Below are 18,361 nucleotides of genomic sequence, written 5' to 3'. Positions count from 1 at the left end.
AAAGGTTTCAACTTTAACTTACATCACTCGTACATCAATAGAGAATTAGACTGTTTAGGGATCGATTGTGAATTAGCAATTAAGGACATTAACGATTCTAATTTAAAAAAAATGTATTAGGGAATATAATAAACTCTCAATTAATTGTCTAACACAAACAAAACAAACAAACACAAACAAATTTCTCAAATGTCACTAGTAAAAAGTAGCAAAAACAAAGCTTCTGAAAATAACATAATATAACATAATAGTTACACCTGCAGATAAAGGGAAGTCATAGCTAAATATCGATCTCCCAGAATATATTTCAAAAACCAACAACAAGATATGCCCATTAGACCAGTCGTGTCTTATGTAACAGCTCCAGCAGTTAAATTTTCAACAAAATTAGTAAACGTTTTAATGCTCCAAACCAAAATTTGCAATAAAAAATTCTTTTGAATTATTCAATAAAATTAAAGATATCAAAATCACTTTTAACGCAACACTATTGTCTTTTGATTTACAAAACTTATTTCCCAGTATTCCACCTATGGATGTGATAGATTTAGTAGATTTCATCCTAACTCGGAAACAGGTTAACCCATTGGTGAAACAAGATTTATTAGATTCCTTAATAGTATCTTTAGACCAAAATTATTTTGAATTTAATGAAGACTCAAGACTTGAATGCACATGCCAGAGGAACAGTTAAAACTCTTCGTGTGTGGCGAAGAATACGGAATGCGCATTCAAGTCTGTTAAAATCAGAATTGTCTTGATTTTTAGCGTATGCAATTAAACCTCTGCGGGGAAAACCGACTGTGGGTGGGGACAAGTCGCTGCACGCTCGGTATTGTTTCAGTAGGGTCGTACTAATTATTGTTATACGTCAAACTTTTTAAATTAAGAAAATAATTTACATTGATTAATATGGCTGATTTACGAAATATGTAGCGAGAATTTATTACAGAATTCATTGAATTATATCGAGAACGCCCATGTTTGTGGCGTGTTAAAAACAAATAATACAGCGACCGAAACAAAAAAAAATAATGCCTACGAAATTATTGTCAAAAAATTAAAACCAGTTGATGTACATGCATCTAAAGATGCGGTATCAAAAAAAATTAACACACTACGTGGATGCTGGCGAAAAGAGCACAAAAAAGTGGTAAGGTCGCAAACTTCTGTTGCTGGCGAAGAGCATGTATATTGTCCACGTCTGTGATATTACAACTTTAACTTTTGTTGGTGAATCCGGTCCTTAATATAATTAGAAACTGTAGTCAGTGACTTTCTCATGACCTCTTGCCACGGAACAGTTCCTCCTTGATTAAAATAGTTCAAATACAATTTCCGTACAGCTACAGGGTCACTGGTTGCCATGTCTATTATGTTCCCGTTGTAATGCTGCCAGATGATCAGCTCGAAGTACAAAGTGAATAGCACCATTTGCAAGTATCCAGACACTCAGTTGGAACATACCTTTCTGAGCATTTACTTCGTAAGCAATTGTGTAAAACACAGCAAACCATAACAATCGTGTCAATACGTTCTAATCGTACTGAAATTTCTGTATGAAATATACGAAATCGGGCAGTCATTATTCCAAAAGTGTTCTCTATAATGCGTCGTGTCCGAGAAGATCTATAATTGAAATTTTTTTTTGTCGTGATTTAATTCTCGCTGGTTTAAAGGTTTAAGGAAGTCTGAACGTAACGCAAAAGCTTCGTCGCCAATAAAAACAAAAGGAAGAAGAAGACTTCCCACAGGTTGTTCAGGCAATGGTATCGATAGTTTTCCTTCCTTGAGTTTTGTGTAGAAGAGTATATCTTCAATAACGCCACCGTCAGAAATGCGAAGATTGGTACCAAAATCACATAATATAAATTCATAGTTTGCATTAGCTACTGCCATTAAAACTAGGCTGTTGTAGCTTTTATAATTCCAAAAGTACGAACCACTTGCGGGGGGAGCTGTTATCCTTACGTGTTTGCCGCCAGCAGCTCCCAGACAGTTAGGAAAATTACATATCTTCTCAAATCCTTTACTAATTACTTTCCACTCAGCAGTAGTTGCCGGAAACTGAAACAATGAACAAATTGAAGATACTTTGTAACACAATACATTATATGTACGCATTATCTATACTGACATGGCTACGTGCGAAAATCAGGATTCCACCTGTTTGGCACTTTTCTAATGATAACAGTGAAGAAACCTGGGTTAGGATAAAATTTTCCCATATAGCTTTTTTATCTATACATGGAAAAGTAATTATTACAGGTGCTGTCCGATAACCAAGACACCGACGACACCTAAGACGTTCAAGACTAGCAAGACACTCGAGACACCCAGGCGGAAGGTTTTATTGATACTTCTTCACCTGCTAACACTACAGAAACTGAGGCTTCCACTTCACGTGGTATAATCAGACCTTCACGAAAAAGGCCAATGGCCAATGCTGCTCCGGTTTCTAAGGCCGATGAAATTTTAACATTAATTGGCCACAAGTTACAAACTGAACCAAAAAAGATGTTCAGTTTAATGCGGTGGGCCACAATATCGCTTGCAAATTAAGAAGGCTACCAGCAGAGACAAGAGTGTTTGCCGAAAAGCTAATCAACGACGTTCTGTTTTATGCCGAACTGGGCAGGATTGATGAATGTACCACCGTTAGGGCAACGCCTCGTTCCTGCCCGCCTGGACCATCCGAAGCCATAGTTTCCCATACACATAACGCAACTGGGACTTCGAACAGCAACGCCGATAATATTGGAAATACCGATATTGGAAATTATTTTAGTAATTACACTTCTTCAAATACGTACAACTATTAATCATTTTTATTAGCAAATATGTACAATGTTGTATTTCCTTTAGTTTTGTGTTCTGCTTTATAAAAAATAAAGTTTATACGTTTTATTAAAGTATAGCCTTATTATGCACTTACCTTCATAAACTCGTTTTTTAATACAGAATATATAGCAACACAGGTTTCAGGAATTATGCGCCCTAGTGCCTGTGGTGAAATTATTGTAGTGAAATTATTGTAGACCGGGCGGAACCGGGGCAAAACAGGACGCTACACAAGCTGGCGACACAAGCGCGCGACATCTAGCAGCGACGGGCGGAACCCGGGCAAAACAGGACGCTACACAAGCTGGGTGGGGGGCGGAGCGCACTCTGGTAAACAAGGGGGACACTAGGACGCCACGCGAGGGGGGCCCCCGCTGCGGGGGGGTTAGGAAATTGAGGTTATGTACGGTTTTTGTTGCTTATATCGGCACTATATATCTACTGAGGTCTTCATAACCTCGGCCAGTTGCCAAGAAACGAAAAGTAGAAGTTAATTTTTCGTCTACGAATATGGCAGGTCTCATCAAAGTGTCTTGTTTTTGAAGAGGAGTAACCAACTTCAATAGCTCACCATACGTTTCTACATCCATCCTTAAGTAGTTATGCCAATCAGCAGGTTCAAGCCGCAACTCTTCGAACAGATTAACATGAGAATATTCATTGCGCTTTTGTAGCCATTCTTTAACCCAGCGTAATTTTTTTCTTATTGTTGATAACATTTTCTTTTCTTATAACACAAATGCACGCCACTGTCATGTAGTATAGATCCTTCTTTGCCGACATAGCCATGAACATTTGATGCACCACTGATGGGAAAGACGTAGTGTGTGTGAAGGTACGAACAGTAAACTTTTAACTTAGGACAAGCGTGCACACGTTTAATTGCACATTCTTCCATTTATGTGAGTGGCCGGCTGAAGGAAGGTTTGATTATGGGAAACCCACTTAGTTCTTTGTTAGCCGAGATTTTTATTAATTTTTTATGTAAAAGTTTCCTATGTTGGTATAGATACGTGGATGATGTCTTTGCTTGCTTTGTTGGAACGGAGAGACAATTGAATTCTTTTTTAAATTACATTAACGCATTACATAATCGTATAAAATTCACTATCGAGATTAAACAGGATAACTCTATAACTGAATAAGTTTCATACTTATTTATAATTAATTTTCATTTAACTTTCAGAATTTATGTTTTCTTTAATATTTTTATAGTTTATAGTTTAAATTTGCGCGCTAAATGGCAACGAAATTTCTACGGGCGACTTTTTACGAGTTCCCCCTTTTTTTTGTTTGCCCATAACTTAATTTTCGGGTCGATCGGCAGTCGGTAAAAACCACGCTGTTGGAAAGGTAGTTTTCGCTGTGCTCGTTCCGCTTTAGCTTTCTGTTTTGCATTTTCGCGGGTCGCTACTTTTGCCCAAAGAACATTTTCCGCATCACCAAAGGGTACCCCGAAGACGAACCCAGAATACAAGGCAGCTCCGTGGCACCGAGGTAAGTCGCTACAGTTATTTCGTTGCCCCACTCGGCTTACATAGTTTTTTCAAAATTGTTATACAGTCCACTTAACCATTTGGTCACATCGAACCGGATCTTATTAGATCATTCTTTTCGCGTTGAATCACTATCAAGTGCCACAATTTCAAAAACAAATAAATTACAAATTAGTTTTTTTTTAACTCAATAATTTAAACTATCTAATATTAGTTTGACCCTGAAAATTGCAAGTCCAAATCGACCGCACGCTTGCTGTATTCGCACGACCACTTTTTTTGTCCATTTAGAACAGCGTTTCAGCCACTTCGACCGTTTCTTTTTGTTTTTTATCTTAACTGAACTGAATTAGTTTTTTCGCGCTCGCTATACCATGTCCGCTTTAAAAAAGATCGAAACGCTGAGGAATGTCCAATTTGGTGGTTTTGGTTTTCGAACCAACCGAAATAAAACCTACTTTGACGCAGTTTTGCCATTCTATGCCCTACCTACACAAATTAAAATTAGTAACTTTCAAAGGTGATTTAACCGTTTTCCCAACTTTTCTGGACATGTTCAATAGCTCAGTCCACAACAATCTCGCTTTAACCTCCACAGAGAAGTTCAATTACTTAATTTCTACATTTGAGGGTCCGCCACTTGACATAGTCAAACATATTTCTATGACAGATACCAATTACATAATCGCTTACGAAACGCTTGTGAAACGCTACGAAACCACCTTTCGAACGCTTTACATTCGCTAAAACCAATAAGCTATGCTTAAATTGCTTAAGCCAGGTGCACACCATTTCAACTTGTCAGTCCACTATTTCGTGTCGCTTTTGCCACCGTCGACATCATTCGCTACTACATTTCGATAAAAGAGATGACGCTCCAGAACCGCGATCGCATTTCGTCACCAATTCGGGTTCGAGCTCGACATTACCCTCTTCTACGTTTTCCGCCCAGTATTCGCCGCCGAATGTGGTACCCAGTAGTTCTCAACCGTCCGACAATAACAATGCGTCAACCTCACGCCACAACGAGACGCATTGCGGCTTTACTTCTGCTAAATCTCAAATTTTATTAGCTACCACTCTAGTTCAAATTTTAGACGGACGCGGGAACTTCAAAACCGTAAAAGCCGTTCTAGATTCTGGTTCTCAGACCACTTTCGTAACACAAAAATTAGCAAATCAACTCGGGTTGCCTAAACGTCCACTTGTCACCGACATACAGGGTGTAGGACTAAACGATATGACCTCGCAATTGGGTTCAGTGTTTATCAAACTCTATTCCGTCAACGAACCGAAAGTCTGTCATTTTACCAAAAATTTGTAACCCCTTACCCTCCACCGAGATAAACATCGATCATTGGAAATTTGTCAATAAATTACACTTGGCAGATCCTACGTTTTATAAACCGTCGACCATCGCGATGTTAATCGGAGCCGACCTGTTTCCCCACATTATTAAAGGCGAAAAAGTTACATGTCCTGACAGTAATCATCCAGTCGCAATAAATACTATTTTTGGTTACGTTCTAATGGGCGCCGTGGACCAAACAAACACCCTCAACACATCCGTACAATCGTTTTTTGTCTATGCGATTCGGAACCGTTGAAAAACGTTATTACAAAATTCTGGGAATCGGAGACCATACCGCAGAAAATACCGCTCTCGCCCGACGACCAACTTTGAGAAAATTATTTCCTTGAAACCGTGTCTACAAATGAGGACGACCGGTATATTGTTTCTCTTCTGTTCTGTAGCGACCCTAAAAATTCGGCACCGCGTTTCCCCGCTAACAAACAGCTCGCGCTTAATCGTTTTTTATCTTTAGAAAAAGGCTCCTAAAGAGTGAATCTCTATATTTAGAACATTCGGATTTTATGAAGGAGTATTTGAATCTCAGACATATGGAATACGCCGATAACGAGGAGACAAACGACAGCTGCTTTTTTATTCCGCACTTTTGTATATTGAAGCCAACCGCCATCAGCAACAAATTACGCGTAGTTTTTAACGCTAGTGTTCGCGATCCGCTCAGCGGCCTCTCGTTAAACGATACTTTGTTGCCTGGACCTAAGTTGCAAAAGGATATCGTCGCGATCTTACTAAATTTTCGCTTGAAACCTGTAGTTTTAACCGCAGACATAAAGAAAATGTACCGCCAAACTTTAATTACACCCGCGCATAGAAAATTTCAAAAGATATTTTGGCGTTTTAACTCTAGCGACCCTGTCTCCATTTTCAACCTGCGCACTGTTACGTACGGGATAAACTCTTCTCCCTACCTCGCTCTCCGCACGCTACAACTCTTGGCCGAACAGGAATCGACAAACTTTTCGAACGCTTCCAGAGTAATTCTAAATGACACTTACATTGACGAAATCACAACCTCCTGCCGCACTATTTCAGAAGCTTTATCCCTTCAAAAAGAGCTTACTCTCTTATTAGACAGAGGATGTTTCGAACTACATAAATGGACATTTGGACCCATCTCTAGTAAATCCTGCAGCTTTTTCATTCGATTCCGACGAGATAACGAAAATTTTAGAACTATGCTGGCATCCATCTTCAGATACCTTCCGTTTCAACGTCAGGTTTAACGATAAAAATTGCACCAAACGCCACATCTTTTCCAAGCTAGCTCGTATTTACGATCCTCTAGGTTTTCTAGCGCCATTTACGTTCTCTTTAAAACACTTAATTCAACAATTTTGGATTCTCGGACTCGACTGGGACCAAGAACCGCCCCTTGAAATTCTGCGCAACTGGGAACCCAATAAAAAAGAATTTCACACATTAGAGTTGTTTTCTTTGCCGCGCCATATGGATTTGAGTGGCGCTGAAGCCGTCGATTTAGATGGATTTTGCGACGCAAGCGAACGCGATTATGCAGGCGTTGTTTACTTGCGTATTTTCCGCCAGCATCGACATCATAGTTACTTCGTTACTGCGAAGTCTCGAGTAGCACCCCTTAAAGTACTGTCCATTCCTCAAATCGAGTTGCTAGCAGCAACTTTGCTGTCTCAAATGCTGAAATATCTCTCGGACACCTTCGCCCAAAATATTTCACTACAAAATGTGATAAAATCCCATCCTAGCAAATGGAAACCTTTTATCGCTTACCGAGTGAACATCATTCAGGAAAACACCAATCCCGATTGCTGGATGTACGTTCCCACTAAATTTAATCCCGCCGACGTCGCCAGCCGCGGATGTTCCCCTTCCGAGCTTCTAAACCACCCGTTATGGTGGGCCGGTCCTCCTTTCTTACTGTCGCATCTCGCAGAGTGGCCACATGCCGCCAGTAAAATTACCATACCTCACAACATAGACATGGAACATAAACCGAACACTTGCTTAGTCGCGAAAACTAAGACCGACAAATTTATAAACAACCTATTGGAAAGTCAATCCGACCTCTGCGAAATTCAACAAATAACCGCATATGTAATCCGATTTATAAACAATTGCAAATCATCCTCCCGCAAGCAACAAAATTCACTAAATTTTAACGAACTTAATAACGCTTTGAGAATTTTAGCTAAACACGAACAGCAAAAACATTTTCCCGAAATTATTTTCCAAATTAAGAGTAATAAAAAGCTTCCTAAGCCAATTCAAAAATTAAACGTTTTTTTAGACAGCGAGGGGATCATAAGAGTGGGTGGTCGAATCCAACACGCTCTCATTTCTTTTAACCAAAAGCACCCTATGTTACTACCCTGCGAGAGCAGACTTTCCTATCTGATTGTGCAAGTTATCCATCGAAAATATCTGCATTGCGGTGTATACAGGTTGTCCAAACGTTTAGTAAAAAGCATAATTTCTCGCTGTATCACTTGTTTTCGAGTAAAACCCCGTATCTACCAAACCAATAATGGGTAATTTACCCCACGCTAGAGTCACTCCCCAAAAACCGTTTTCTTCGACGGGAATCGATTTTAGCGGCAATCTGCTTATTACCCTTAGCAAACACAGAGGAGCTAAAACTACCAAGACTTACATATATTTATTTGTCTGTTTGGCTACCAAAGCCATCCATCTGGAATTAGTGTCCAATTTGTCCGCTGAAGCTTTCTTGGTCGCTCTCCGTCGGTTTGTCTCACGCCGAAGTCATGTCAGAATTTGTATTCAGACAACGCGACAAACTTTGTTAAAGCTAACACTACTGGCATTTTATACCACCATCCGCCCCCACTTTGGAGGTATATGGGATTCGGGAATAAAATCGGTCAAGGTCATTTGATACGTGTCATCGGTTCGCAAATACTCACCTATGAAGAATTGTCCACCGTATTATGTCAAATAGAGGCTATGTTAAGGCCGGTCCAGACACTCCGTTTTGCACAACGTTTTGTCTCCGCAGTTCAAGACGTTGCAGACAAAACGTTGCGTGTGGACCGGAAAACTGCGCAGTTTTGAGTCCGTCGGGAGGACTGCACAGTTGCAGCGATAACTGATCTCGTGAGCTCTGAAAACCGTGACCTGCGCAGACATGTCGTTGCGTGTGGACACTTACTCCGTTTTCCAATCCGTTTTGTTCCTCAGTTTTCTCTAATCATCCGACCATGGCAGATCTGCGGCAATGTTCTCGCGAGTTTTTGACGGATTTTATTTCACATTATGAAAGTTTTCCGTGCCTTTGGCGAGTTAAATCTAAAGAGTACAGTGACAGGGACAAAAAGGGGGAAGCGTACGAGAGATTGGTTGAAAAGTTCAAAGAAATAGATGTCAACGCGAGCAGGGAGACAGTGGTGAAGAAAATCAATTCTTTGAGAAGCGTTTATCGCAAAGAATTGGCAAAGGTAAACAAATCGATTCGATCTGGGGCTGGAGAAGACGAAATTTACAAGCCATCTCTGTGGTATTTCGATTTGCTGCATTTTCTCAATGATCAGGAGACACCAAGGCCGTCGAGGAATACCATGGACGAAAGTGAAGAGTCTGTAAACTGCGACGAATCATCACAACTGGTAAGAAAAAAAACAACAAAATTTCCTATTATTACCTAATCGCTTTATTAACTGAAACATATTCTTTTATTTAATAGGTACAATCAGCTTTTACAATGTTTATTACAAGTGTCTACTAAAAAATTACAAGTACCAAATAATTATTTATGTACGCCATTCATTGTTTAAAGTTATAAATCTATCTTGCCAAGGAACAGACCCCTCATTGTTCAAGTACTCCTTGAAATGATCTCTGACCCCGTTAGCATTGTTCAACATGTGGCCTCTTGGTCCACGCTGTAGGTCGTGCACTAATTCTGGGTTACATCTTTCACCTAATTGAACAGTACATTCAGAAATATTTTCCTGATCCATACTTTCTGGAGGGGTGTAGTTTTGGGGGGACTTTCTCCGCAAAAAGTTGTGTAAAGCGCAACACGCAAGAACTACAGTATCGACGTTGTGCATCTTTAAATTAATACTTGTGTGGAAAATACGAAATCGGGAAGCCAAAATGCCGAATGTGTTTTCAACAACACGCCTCGCCCTAGATAGGCGGTAATTAAAAATTCTTCGGTCCCTTGTTAATGTTTCTCGTCGATATGGTTTGAGAAGGTCTGGACGCATAGCGAAGGCTTCATCCCCAACAAAAACATATCTTAAAACTCTGTTTGAACTTCCAATGGATCGGGGTTTTGGAATTTTTAACTCGTTGTTAACGAGTTTTTCATAAAATTGAGTGTTATTTATGACTCCTCCATCTGAGATCCGACCGTTTGTTCCTATATCACAGTACAAAAACTCGCAATTGGCATTGGCTATTGCCATAAGAACAACACTGTGTGTTTTTTTGTAATTGAAATAATAGGACCCACTTCCTTTAGGTGGCACAATTCTAATATGTTTTCCGTCAATTGACCCTAAACAATGAGGGAACTGCCACATTCTTTCAAACTCCGCTGCAACTTCCATCCACTCCTCTTCAGTCTTGGGAAACTGAAACAAAACAAAAAAAGAAGAAATATTGCAAGAGTTTCATCATTGAAAATTTGTAAAAATAATAAAAATATGGAGATCAATAATACATTTATTGTTTAATATTTTCAGGTGGAAGACGATGTGCAAGAAACTGTTATTGACAGTGGGCCCGGTGAAGCTGCTACTACCCCTGCTACTCCTGCTTCCGAAGCATCTACGAGTACTTCCCATTCTGTCAATACCTCGCACAAGTTAACTCGTAACAAGAGGAAGGCTGTTGGGAATGATGATGGCACAATTGAAGTCCTGCAGGTGATAGGGAAGAAACTGGAATCGCTACAGGCAGATGATGCATTTCAGGTATTCGGAAAACATGTGGCTAATAAACTCAGAGAAGTCCCGAATTCACAAAACATAATTGCTCAGAAACTAATTTCCGACGTTTTATTCGAAGCTGAGTTGGGTACGCTTACCAGAAATTTTCGAATTGTTGACATGAAAAGCCAGCGACAAGATGATTTTGGTTCAATGAATGCCACGAATTATTGGCCTCAACAGAATACGCCACATCAAATCAGAATGCAACAAAATCTTTCTTCACAAGTTGGACAATACCACTCCTTCTCGCAGCAGCCGCAGCCTATGCCACATAACTACGCCCCAGAACAAATACCTCACACTCAGGAGTATGAAACAATTGGGAAAATTCCGGCAGTTTCATGCATCATCCCACAGCAAGGTGAACAAGATGTACAGACACGCGCCCACCAAGCCCCTGCCCACTCTCCCGTTGGAACCTACTTGTCATCATTTCAACCAAACTGAAGTATACTTGCGTGCATTTCTATTGCTTACCATAATAACTTTTCTACAATAATAAAGTTTATAATGTTCAATTAAATAATAAATCGTTTATGGAAAATAACAATATTTCTTACCTTCAAGTAATCCTTCTTCAGCACCTTGTAGATAGCTTCACATGTTTCGGGAATGATTTCACTTAGCGATTGTTTTGATATAATTGTTGTGAACTCCAGGTCTTTGTAACTTCTGCCGGTTGCCAAAAATCTTAAAGTTGCTGTTAGCCTTTCATGTGGTGATATTGCTGCTCTCATACAAGTATTTTCTTTCTTGATATGCGGTGTCACTAATTCCAATAAGTAAATATACGTGTCCATGTCCATTCTCAAGTAGTTTCGCCAATCATTAGATTCGTCACGTAATTCACTCAATAATCTTATATGGGAAAAGTCCCGCCTTTTTAAAAGCCATTTCCGTGACCATTTTGAACGAACGGTTCCTCTGATGTGTTCCAATCTTTTTTTTTTTACAATACAGCAGGCGAAAATTGACCACAGGAGAACCTCCTCCATGGCGATATCACACAAAACTGAGCAACAATTCGAAAATTTCTGGTAAGCGTACCCAACTCAGCTTCGAATAAAACGTCGGAAATTAGTTTCTGAGCAATTATGTTTTGTGAATTCGGGACTTCTCTGAGTTTATTAGCCACATGTTTTCCGAATACCTGAAATGCATCATCTGCCTGTAGCGATTCCAGTTTCTTCCCTATCACCTGCAGGACTTCAATTGTGCCATCATCATTCCCAACAGCCTTCCTCTTGTTACGAGTTAACTTGTGCGAGGTATTGACAGAATGGGAAGTACTCGTAGATGCTTCGGAAGCAGGAGTAGCAGGGGTAGTAGCAGCTTCACCGGGCCCACTGTCAATAACAGTTTCTTGCACATCGTCTTCCACCTGAAAATATTAAACAATAAATGTATTATTGATCTCCATATTTTTATTATTTTTACAAATTTTCAATGATGAAACTCTTGCAATATTTCTTCTTTTTTTGTTTTGTTTCAGTTTCCCAAGACTGAAGAGGAGTGGATGGAAGTTGCAGCGGAGTTTGAAAGAATGTGGCAGTTCCCTCATTGTTTAGGGTCAATTGACGGAAAACATATTAGAATTGTGCCACCTAAAGGAAGTGGGTCCTATTATTTCAATTACAAAAAAACACACAGTGTTGTTCTTATGGCAATAGCCAATGCCAATTGCGAGTTTTTGTACTGTGATATAGGAACAAACGGTCGGATCTCAGATGGAGGAGTCATAAATAACACTCAATTTTATGAAAAACTCGTTAACAACGAGTTAAAAATTCCAAAACCCCGATCCATTGGAAGTTCAAACAGAGTTTTAAGATATGTTTTTGTTGGGGATGAAGCCTTCGCTATGCGTCCAGACCTTCTCAAACCATATCGACGAGAAACATTAACAAGGGACCGAAGAATTTTTAATTACCGCCTATCTAGGGCGAGGCGTGTTGTTGAAAACACATTCGGCATTTTGGCTTCCCGATTTCGTATTTTCCACACAAGTATTAATTTAAAGATGCACAACGTCGATACTGTAGTTCTTGCGTGTTGCGCTTTACACAACTTTTTGCGGAGAAAGTCCCCCCAAAACTACACCCCTCCAGAAAGTATGGATCAGGAAAATATTTCTGAATGTACTGTTCAATTAGGTGAAAGATGTAACCCATAATTAGTGCACGACCTACAGCGTGGACCAAGAGGCCACATGTTGAACAATGCTAACGGGGTCAGAGATCATTTCAAGGAGTACTTGAACAATGAGGGGTCTGTTCCTTGGCAAGATAGATTTATAACTTTAAACAATGAATGGCGTACATAAATAATTATTTGGTACTTGTAATTTTTTAGTAGACACTTGTAATAAACATTGTAAAAGCTGATTGTACCTATTAAATAAAAGAATATGTTTCAGTTAATAAAGCGATTAGGTAATAATAGGAAATTTTGTTGTTTTTTTTCTTACCAGTTGTGATGATTCGTCGCAGTTTACAGACTCTTCACTTTCGTCCATGGTATTCCTCGACGGCCTTGGTGTCTCCTGATCATTGAGAAAATGCAGCAAATCGAAATACCACAGAGATGGCTTGTAAATTTCGTCTTCTCCAGCCCCAGATCGAATCGATTTGTTTACCTTTGCCAATTCTTTGCGATAAACGCTTCTCAAAGAATTGATTTTCTTCACCACTGTCTCCCTGCTCGCGTTGACATCTATTTCTTTGAACTTTTCAACCAATCTCTCGTACGCTTCCCCCTTTTTGTCCCTGTCACTGTACTCTTTAGATTTAACTCGCCAAAGGCACGGAAAACTTTCATAATGTGAAATAAAATCCGTCAAAAACTCGCGAGAACATTGCCGCAGATCTGCCATGGTCGGATGATTAGAGAAAACTGAGGAACAAAACGGATTGGAAAACGGAGTAAGTGTCCACACGCAACGACATGTCTGCGCAGGTCACGGTTTTCAGAGCTCACGAGATCAGTTATCGCTGCAACTGTGCAGTCCTCCCGACGGACTCAAAACTGCGCAGTTTTCCGGTCCACACGCAACGTTTTGTCTGCAACGTCTTGAACTGCGGAGACAAAACGTTGTGCAAAACGGAGTGTCTGGACCGGCCTTTAAACTCTCGACCGCTCACACCTCTATCTTCAGATCCCAAAGACTTTGAAGTTTTAACGCCCGGTCACTTCTTAACGGGGGCTCCGTTAGTCGCCGTACCAAACGACGATGTTAACACTGAGAAATTAAGTAATCCAAATCGCTGGAAACTAGTTCAGAGAATTCACAACGACTTTTGGCGCCGATGGAAGGCGGAGTATTTGAACACGTTACAAACTCGTCAAAAGTGGCTGCAACCCTGTCAAGAACCCACAATCGGCACTTTAGTTTTGTTAAAAGACGATCTCGCTCCGCCCTTACAGTGGCGTACAAGTCGAATTGTGGACATTTTCAAAGGCCCATACGGCCACGCTCGAGTCGCTAATGTCCGTACCAATTCGGGTACTTTTAAAAGGCCATTACTTAAATTATGTCCCCTGCCTTTGGAACCTTCCGAAAGTGACAGTCACTTTGGTGGGCCGGAATGAATAAGTTCCATACTTATTTATAATTTATTAATGATTAATTTTTACTTAACTTTAAGAATTTATGTTTTCTTTAATATTTTTATAGTTTATAGTTTAAAATTGCGCGCTAAATGGCAACGAAATTTCTACGGGCGACTTTTTACGCGTTTCCCCGTTTTTTTTGTTTGCCGATAACTTAATTTTCGGGTCGATCGGCAGTCGGTAAAAACCACCCTGTTGGAAAGGTAGTTTTCGCTGTACTCGTTCCGATTTAGCTTCCTGTTTTGCATTTTCGCCCGTCGTTACTTTTGCCAAAAGAACATTTTCCGCATCACCAAGGGGTACCCCGAAGACGAACCCAGAATACCAGGCAGCTCCGTGGCACCGCGGTAAGTCGCTACAGTTATTTCGTTGCCCCACTCGGCTTACATAGTTTTCATTTCAAAATGATTATACAGTCCACTTAACCAATTACTTTTTTAGACTTAACTATTACGACAACGGCAAAGCAAAACAAATGAGATTTTTCCATTTCTCCTAAACCTTCACCCACGGACACAGTCATACACACATAACAGCTCAAATCACCCTTATACACACAAAATAGCTGCATTTCATTCTTTTAAACACAGACTGCTTAATACGCCACTCTCAACATAAAATTACAACAAAGAACTTAATATCATTAAACAAATTGCACTGAACAATCCGTCCATTATAGATAAAATTAAGTAAAAAACCGACCCAGACAACAGTAAACTCTATTTATCCGAAACCTAATACAGAACACGAACAACTTAAAACAATTACATACATAGCAAAACAAAGTGAAAAAGTTTCAAAACATGTGTCAAAATGTGGTTTAAAAATAGCTTTCAGAACTAACACCACAATAGGAAAATTTTTAAAAAACAATAAAACGAAATGTTCAAAATCTCAAAAATCAGGCATCTACATGTTGAAATGCGGATCTTGGCCCAACAAACAGGTAGATCCATCAAGAAACGCATTAACTAATATAAAAGAGCCTTTAAAAACAATAGTCTAGATTCTAATTATGCACAGAAAAGTACATTTTTGACGACAATTTTGATATTTTACATACAGCCACAAAAAAGTAGTAAATTAAATTTATTGGAAGCCATGGCGATTAACAAAATGAGACATTCAAATATATTGCTTAACGATCAATTAGATTTAAATACCTCTCCTTTATTGAACTTAAATTCTCACAACATTAATTAAGGTTGCCGAGGGGCTAAGAATATATATATATATATATATTATATATATATATATATATATATATATATATATATATATATATATATATATATATATATATATATATATATATATATATATATATATATATATATATATATATATATATATATATATATATATATATATATATATATATATATATATATATATATATATATATATATATATATATATATATATATATATATATATATATATATTCTCACGTATTGATTCACGGATGGAAAAATGTGATGACACTATATTCCGGGATATCATCCGTTCGCTCGTTGAACTCCGACTGGAATCCTGCATCCGACTGGAATCCTGCATCCGACTGGAATCCTGCAAATCTTGCATCCGACTGGAATCCTGCAGACGTTTCGCCAAAATCTCACTTGGCATCTTCAATGCTCGAGCATTGATCCTTTTAATTTTATATATTCTTAAGAAATGGTTCTTGGGTTTTTTTTTGGTCCTTTTTTAGTGAAATTAAAATAAGTTTCCGTTACTTGTGAAAAGATAAAAAATGTCAGAATACCTGAAAACTATGTTTTGATCTCGTTAGATGTCATTTCTCTATACACAAATATTCCCATCCCTTTAGCTAAAGATATAATAAAGAAAAAATGGCCAAAAATTAAACATTTCACAGATATTCCGTTAAATCACTTTCTTGAAGCTGTAGAATTAACATTAACATCAACCTATTTCTTATTCAATGACAAATATTACAGGCAGGTCAATGGTTGTGCAATGGGAGCATCGATTTCCAGTGTTATTGCACAGTTAGTAATGGAAGATTTGGAAGAATCCGTACTAAAAAATATAAATCTTCACATCCCCCTATTTTATCGTTATGTCGATGACTGCGTAAGTGCTGTCCCAAAAACTGAAATCGATGATATTCTAGAGAATTTTAATTCATACAACGACAAACTTCAATTTTTAATAGAGATCGAAAAAAATAACGTCATTAACTTTCTAGACCTGACTCTATACCACAGCAAAGATCAGATCAAAACCGAATGGTACACCAAAGATACTTGGTCATCTAGGTATGTAAGTTTCAACTCCCAACATCCCATCACCCAAAAAAAATCCGTAATAGGTTTAGCGGACCGAGCTATTAAACTGTCCGATCCTGAGTACAGACAGCAAGCTATTAAAAAAGCAAAACAAGCCCTAAAATTAAACTGTTATCCGGATGTATTAATAAATAAAATTTTCAATAAACGGATACATAAATTTTACAATCAAAATGCTGGTAACAAATCCGAGAAGAAAAATTCTCAAAAACAATCTCTCCCATTACCGTACGTTCCAGGGCTATCGGAAAATTTGTGCAATGTGTTCAAACAACACGACATTACTGTGGCACACAAAGGTTATAATCTATTAGAACAAAACTTTAGTAAATTAAAATCAAAAATCCCTGACGAGAAAAAAAGCCACGTGGTGTACCAAATACCGTGCCAAAATTGTAACGGTGTCTACATCGGACAAACTAGTCAATACTTAAAAAGTCGCTTAAACGGCCATAAATATGACAAAAAAATAACACTGCTCTTTCGAGCCATTCCAGGGAGAATCAGCACTCGTTTGACTTTCAAACTGTGAAAATTTTACGCTCAGAAAGGCACACAAAAAGACGGGAATTTTATGAAATGATTGAGATCCAAAAAAATCCAAACGCCATAAACTCTAAGACTGACACAAAAAATCTCAGCAAAATTTATCACAACTTAATTAAATAAAGAGACACATTAACCCGTGAATCTCACACAAACAAAAAAAAAAAAGCTTTAGAAAAAAAAAACTCCGTTGTCCTACTTCGCTTCGCATTATTGTTTTGGTTCGTCGACTTATCAATGTGGCTTGTCGATTTACATATTCAATATGTCTGTTGTGAATGTTGTAAAACTGTAAATTACCAAACAACTATATAGTGAACCGTTGATTTTTGGCTTAAGGTATGTATGTAATCGTAATATAAAAAATTATGTATGTTTTATTGTTGTGCATCTATTTTTATACAATTTTTAATCACTTTGTTTGTTCTATTGACTTGCACTAGTAATTTTTAATCATTTCAATGCTGACTCCTATACAAATTTTTATCTATGTTTTAATTATGAACAGGAAAACAATGCTATAAATAATTTTATTTAAAAACACATTTTTGTAGGTTAAAATTAAATGTCTGAAGAAGATCTTGAAGGCCGAAACGTCACAAAAAATAAAATGTAACAAGTAACGGAAACTTATTTTAATTTCACTAAAAAAGGACCACGGATGGAAAAATGTGATGACACTATATTCCGGGATATCATCCGTTCGCTCGTTGAACTCCGACTGGAATCCTGCATCCGACTGGAATCCTGCATCCGACTGGAATCCTGCAAATCTTGCATCCGACTGGAATCCTGCAGACGTTTCGCCAAAATCTCACTTGGCATCTTCAATGCTCGAGCATTGATCCTTTTAATTTTATATATTCTTAAGAAATGGTTCTTGGGTTTTTTTTTGGTCCTTTTTTAGTGAAATTAAAATAAGTTTCCGTTACTTGTGAAAAGATAAAAAATGTCAGAATACCTGAAAACTATGTTTTGATCTCGTTAGATGTCATTTCTCTATACACAAATATTCCCATCCCTTTAGCTAAAGATATAATAAAGAAAAAATGGCCAAAAATTAAACATTTCACAGATATTCCGTTAAATCACTTTCTTGAAGCTGTAGAATTAACATTAACATCAACCTATTTCTTATTCAATGACAAATATTACAGGCAGGTCAATGGTTGTGCAATGGGAGCATCGATTTCCAGTGTTATTGCACAGTTAGTAATGGAAGATTTGGAAGAATCCGTACTAAAAAATATAAAC

General features: G+C 38.3%; 3 protein-coding genes across 5 annotated transcripts in view; 1 reads left to right on the top strand and 2 right to left on the bottom strand.

The window, feature by feature from the left end:
- Nucleotides 1–338: 338 nt before the first annotated feature.
- The window catches only part of LOC132700134 (uncharacterized), a 51,587-nt gene continuing 33,564 nt past the window's right edge, over nucleotides 339–18,361 (bottom strand). The window contains exons 1-3 of one of the 2 annotated variants that reach the window (XM_060667264.1): nucleotides 3,286–3,939; nucleotides 2,936–3,032; nucleotides 339–2,067 (exon numbers count right to left, since the gene is read on the bottom strand). In XM_060667264.1, coding sequence (XP_060523247.1) covers nucleotides 1,630–2,067; nucleotides 2,936–3,032; nucleotides 3,286–3,560 — 810 coding nt within the window. In that variant the 5' untranslated portion in view covers nucleotides 3,561–3,939 and the 3' untranslated portion in view covers nucleotides 339–1,629. Of the gene's footprint in view, nucleotides 2,068–2,935; nucleotides 3,033–3,285; nucleotides 3,940–18,361 lie in introns of those variants that run through there. The other variant, XR_009618601.1, reaches the window with a different exon arrangement.
- LOC132699938 (uncharacterized) lies at nucleotides 8,901–12,799 on the top strand. 2 transcript variants are annotated; one of them, XM_060666935.1, is made up of 3 exons: nucleotides 8,901–9,305; nucleotides 10,392–11,001; nucleotides 11,601–12,799. In XM_060666935.1, the coding sequence occupies exons 1-3, from the start codon at nucleotides 8,901–8,903 to the stop codon at nucleotides 11,612–11,614; spliced, it is 1,029 nt and encodes a 342-aa protein (XP_060522918.1). In that variant the 3' UTR covers nucleotides 11,615–12,799. The 2 variants fall into 2 exon arrangements, with proteins under 2 accessions (XP_060522918.1, XP_060522917.1); XM_060666934.1 differs by lacking the exon at nucleotides 11,601–12,799 and having other exon boundaries at nucleotides 10,392–11,208.
- Nucleotides 9,294–11,584, bottom strand: LOC132699939 (uncharacterized). The gene is made up of 2 exons (XM_060666936.1): nucleotides 11,201–11,584; nucleotides 9,294–10,280 (listed from the first exon to the last, which is right to left on the bottom strand). Exons 1-2 carry the CDS (start codon nucleotides 11,444–11,446, stop codon nucleotides 9,450–9,452), a joined length of 1,077 nt encoding a protein of 358 aa, XP_060522919.1. The 5' UTR covers nucleotides 11,447–11,584; the 3' UTR covers nucleotides 9,294–9,449.

The sequence above is a fragment of the Cylas formicarius genome, unplaced genomic scaffold, assembly GCF_029955315.1.
Source record: "Cylas formicarius isolate icCylForm1 unplaced genomic scaffold, icCylForm1.1 PGA_scaffold_3__17_contigs__length_32017465, whole genome shotgun sequence".
NCBI classification, from domain to species: domain Eukaryota; kingdom Metazoa; phylum Arthropoda; class Insecta; order Coleoptera; family Brentidae; genus Cylas; species Cylas formicarius.
This window is presented reverse-complemented; position numbering and strand designations above follow the sequence as displayed.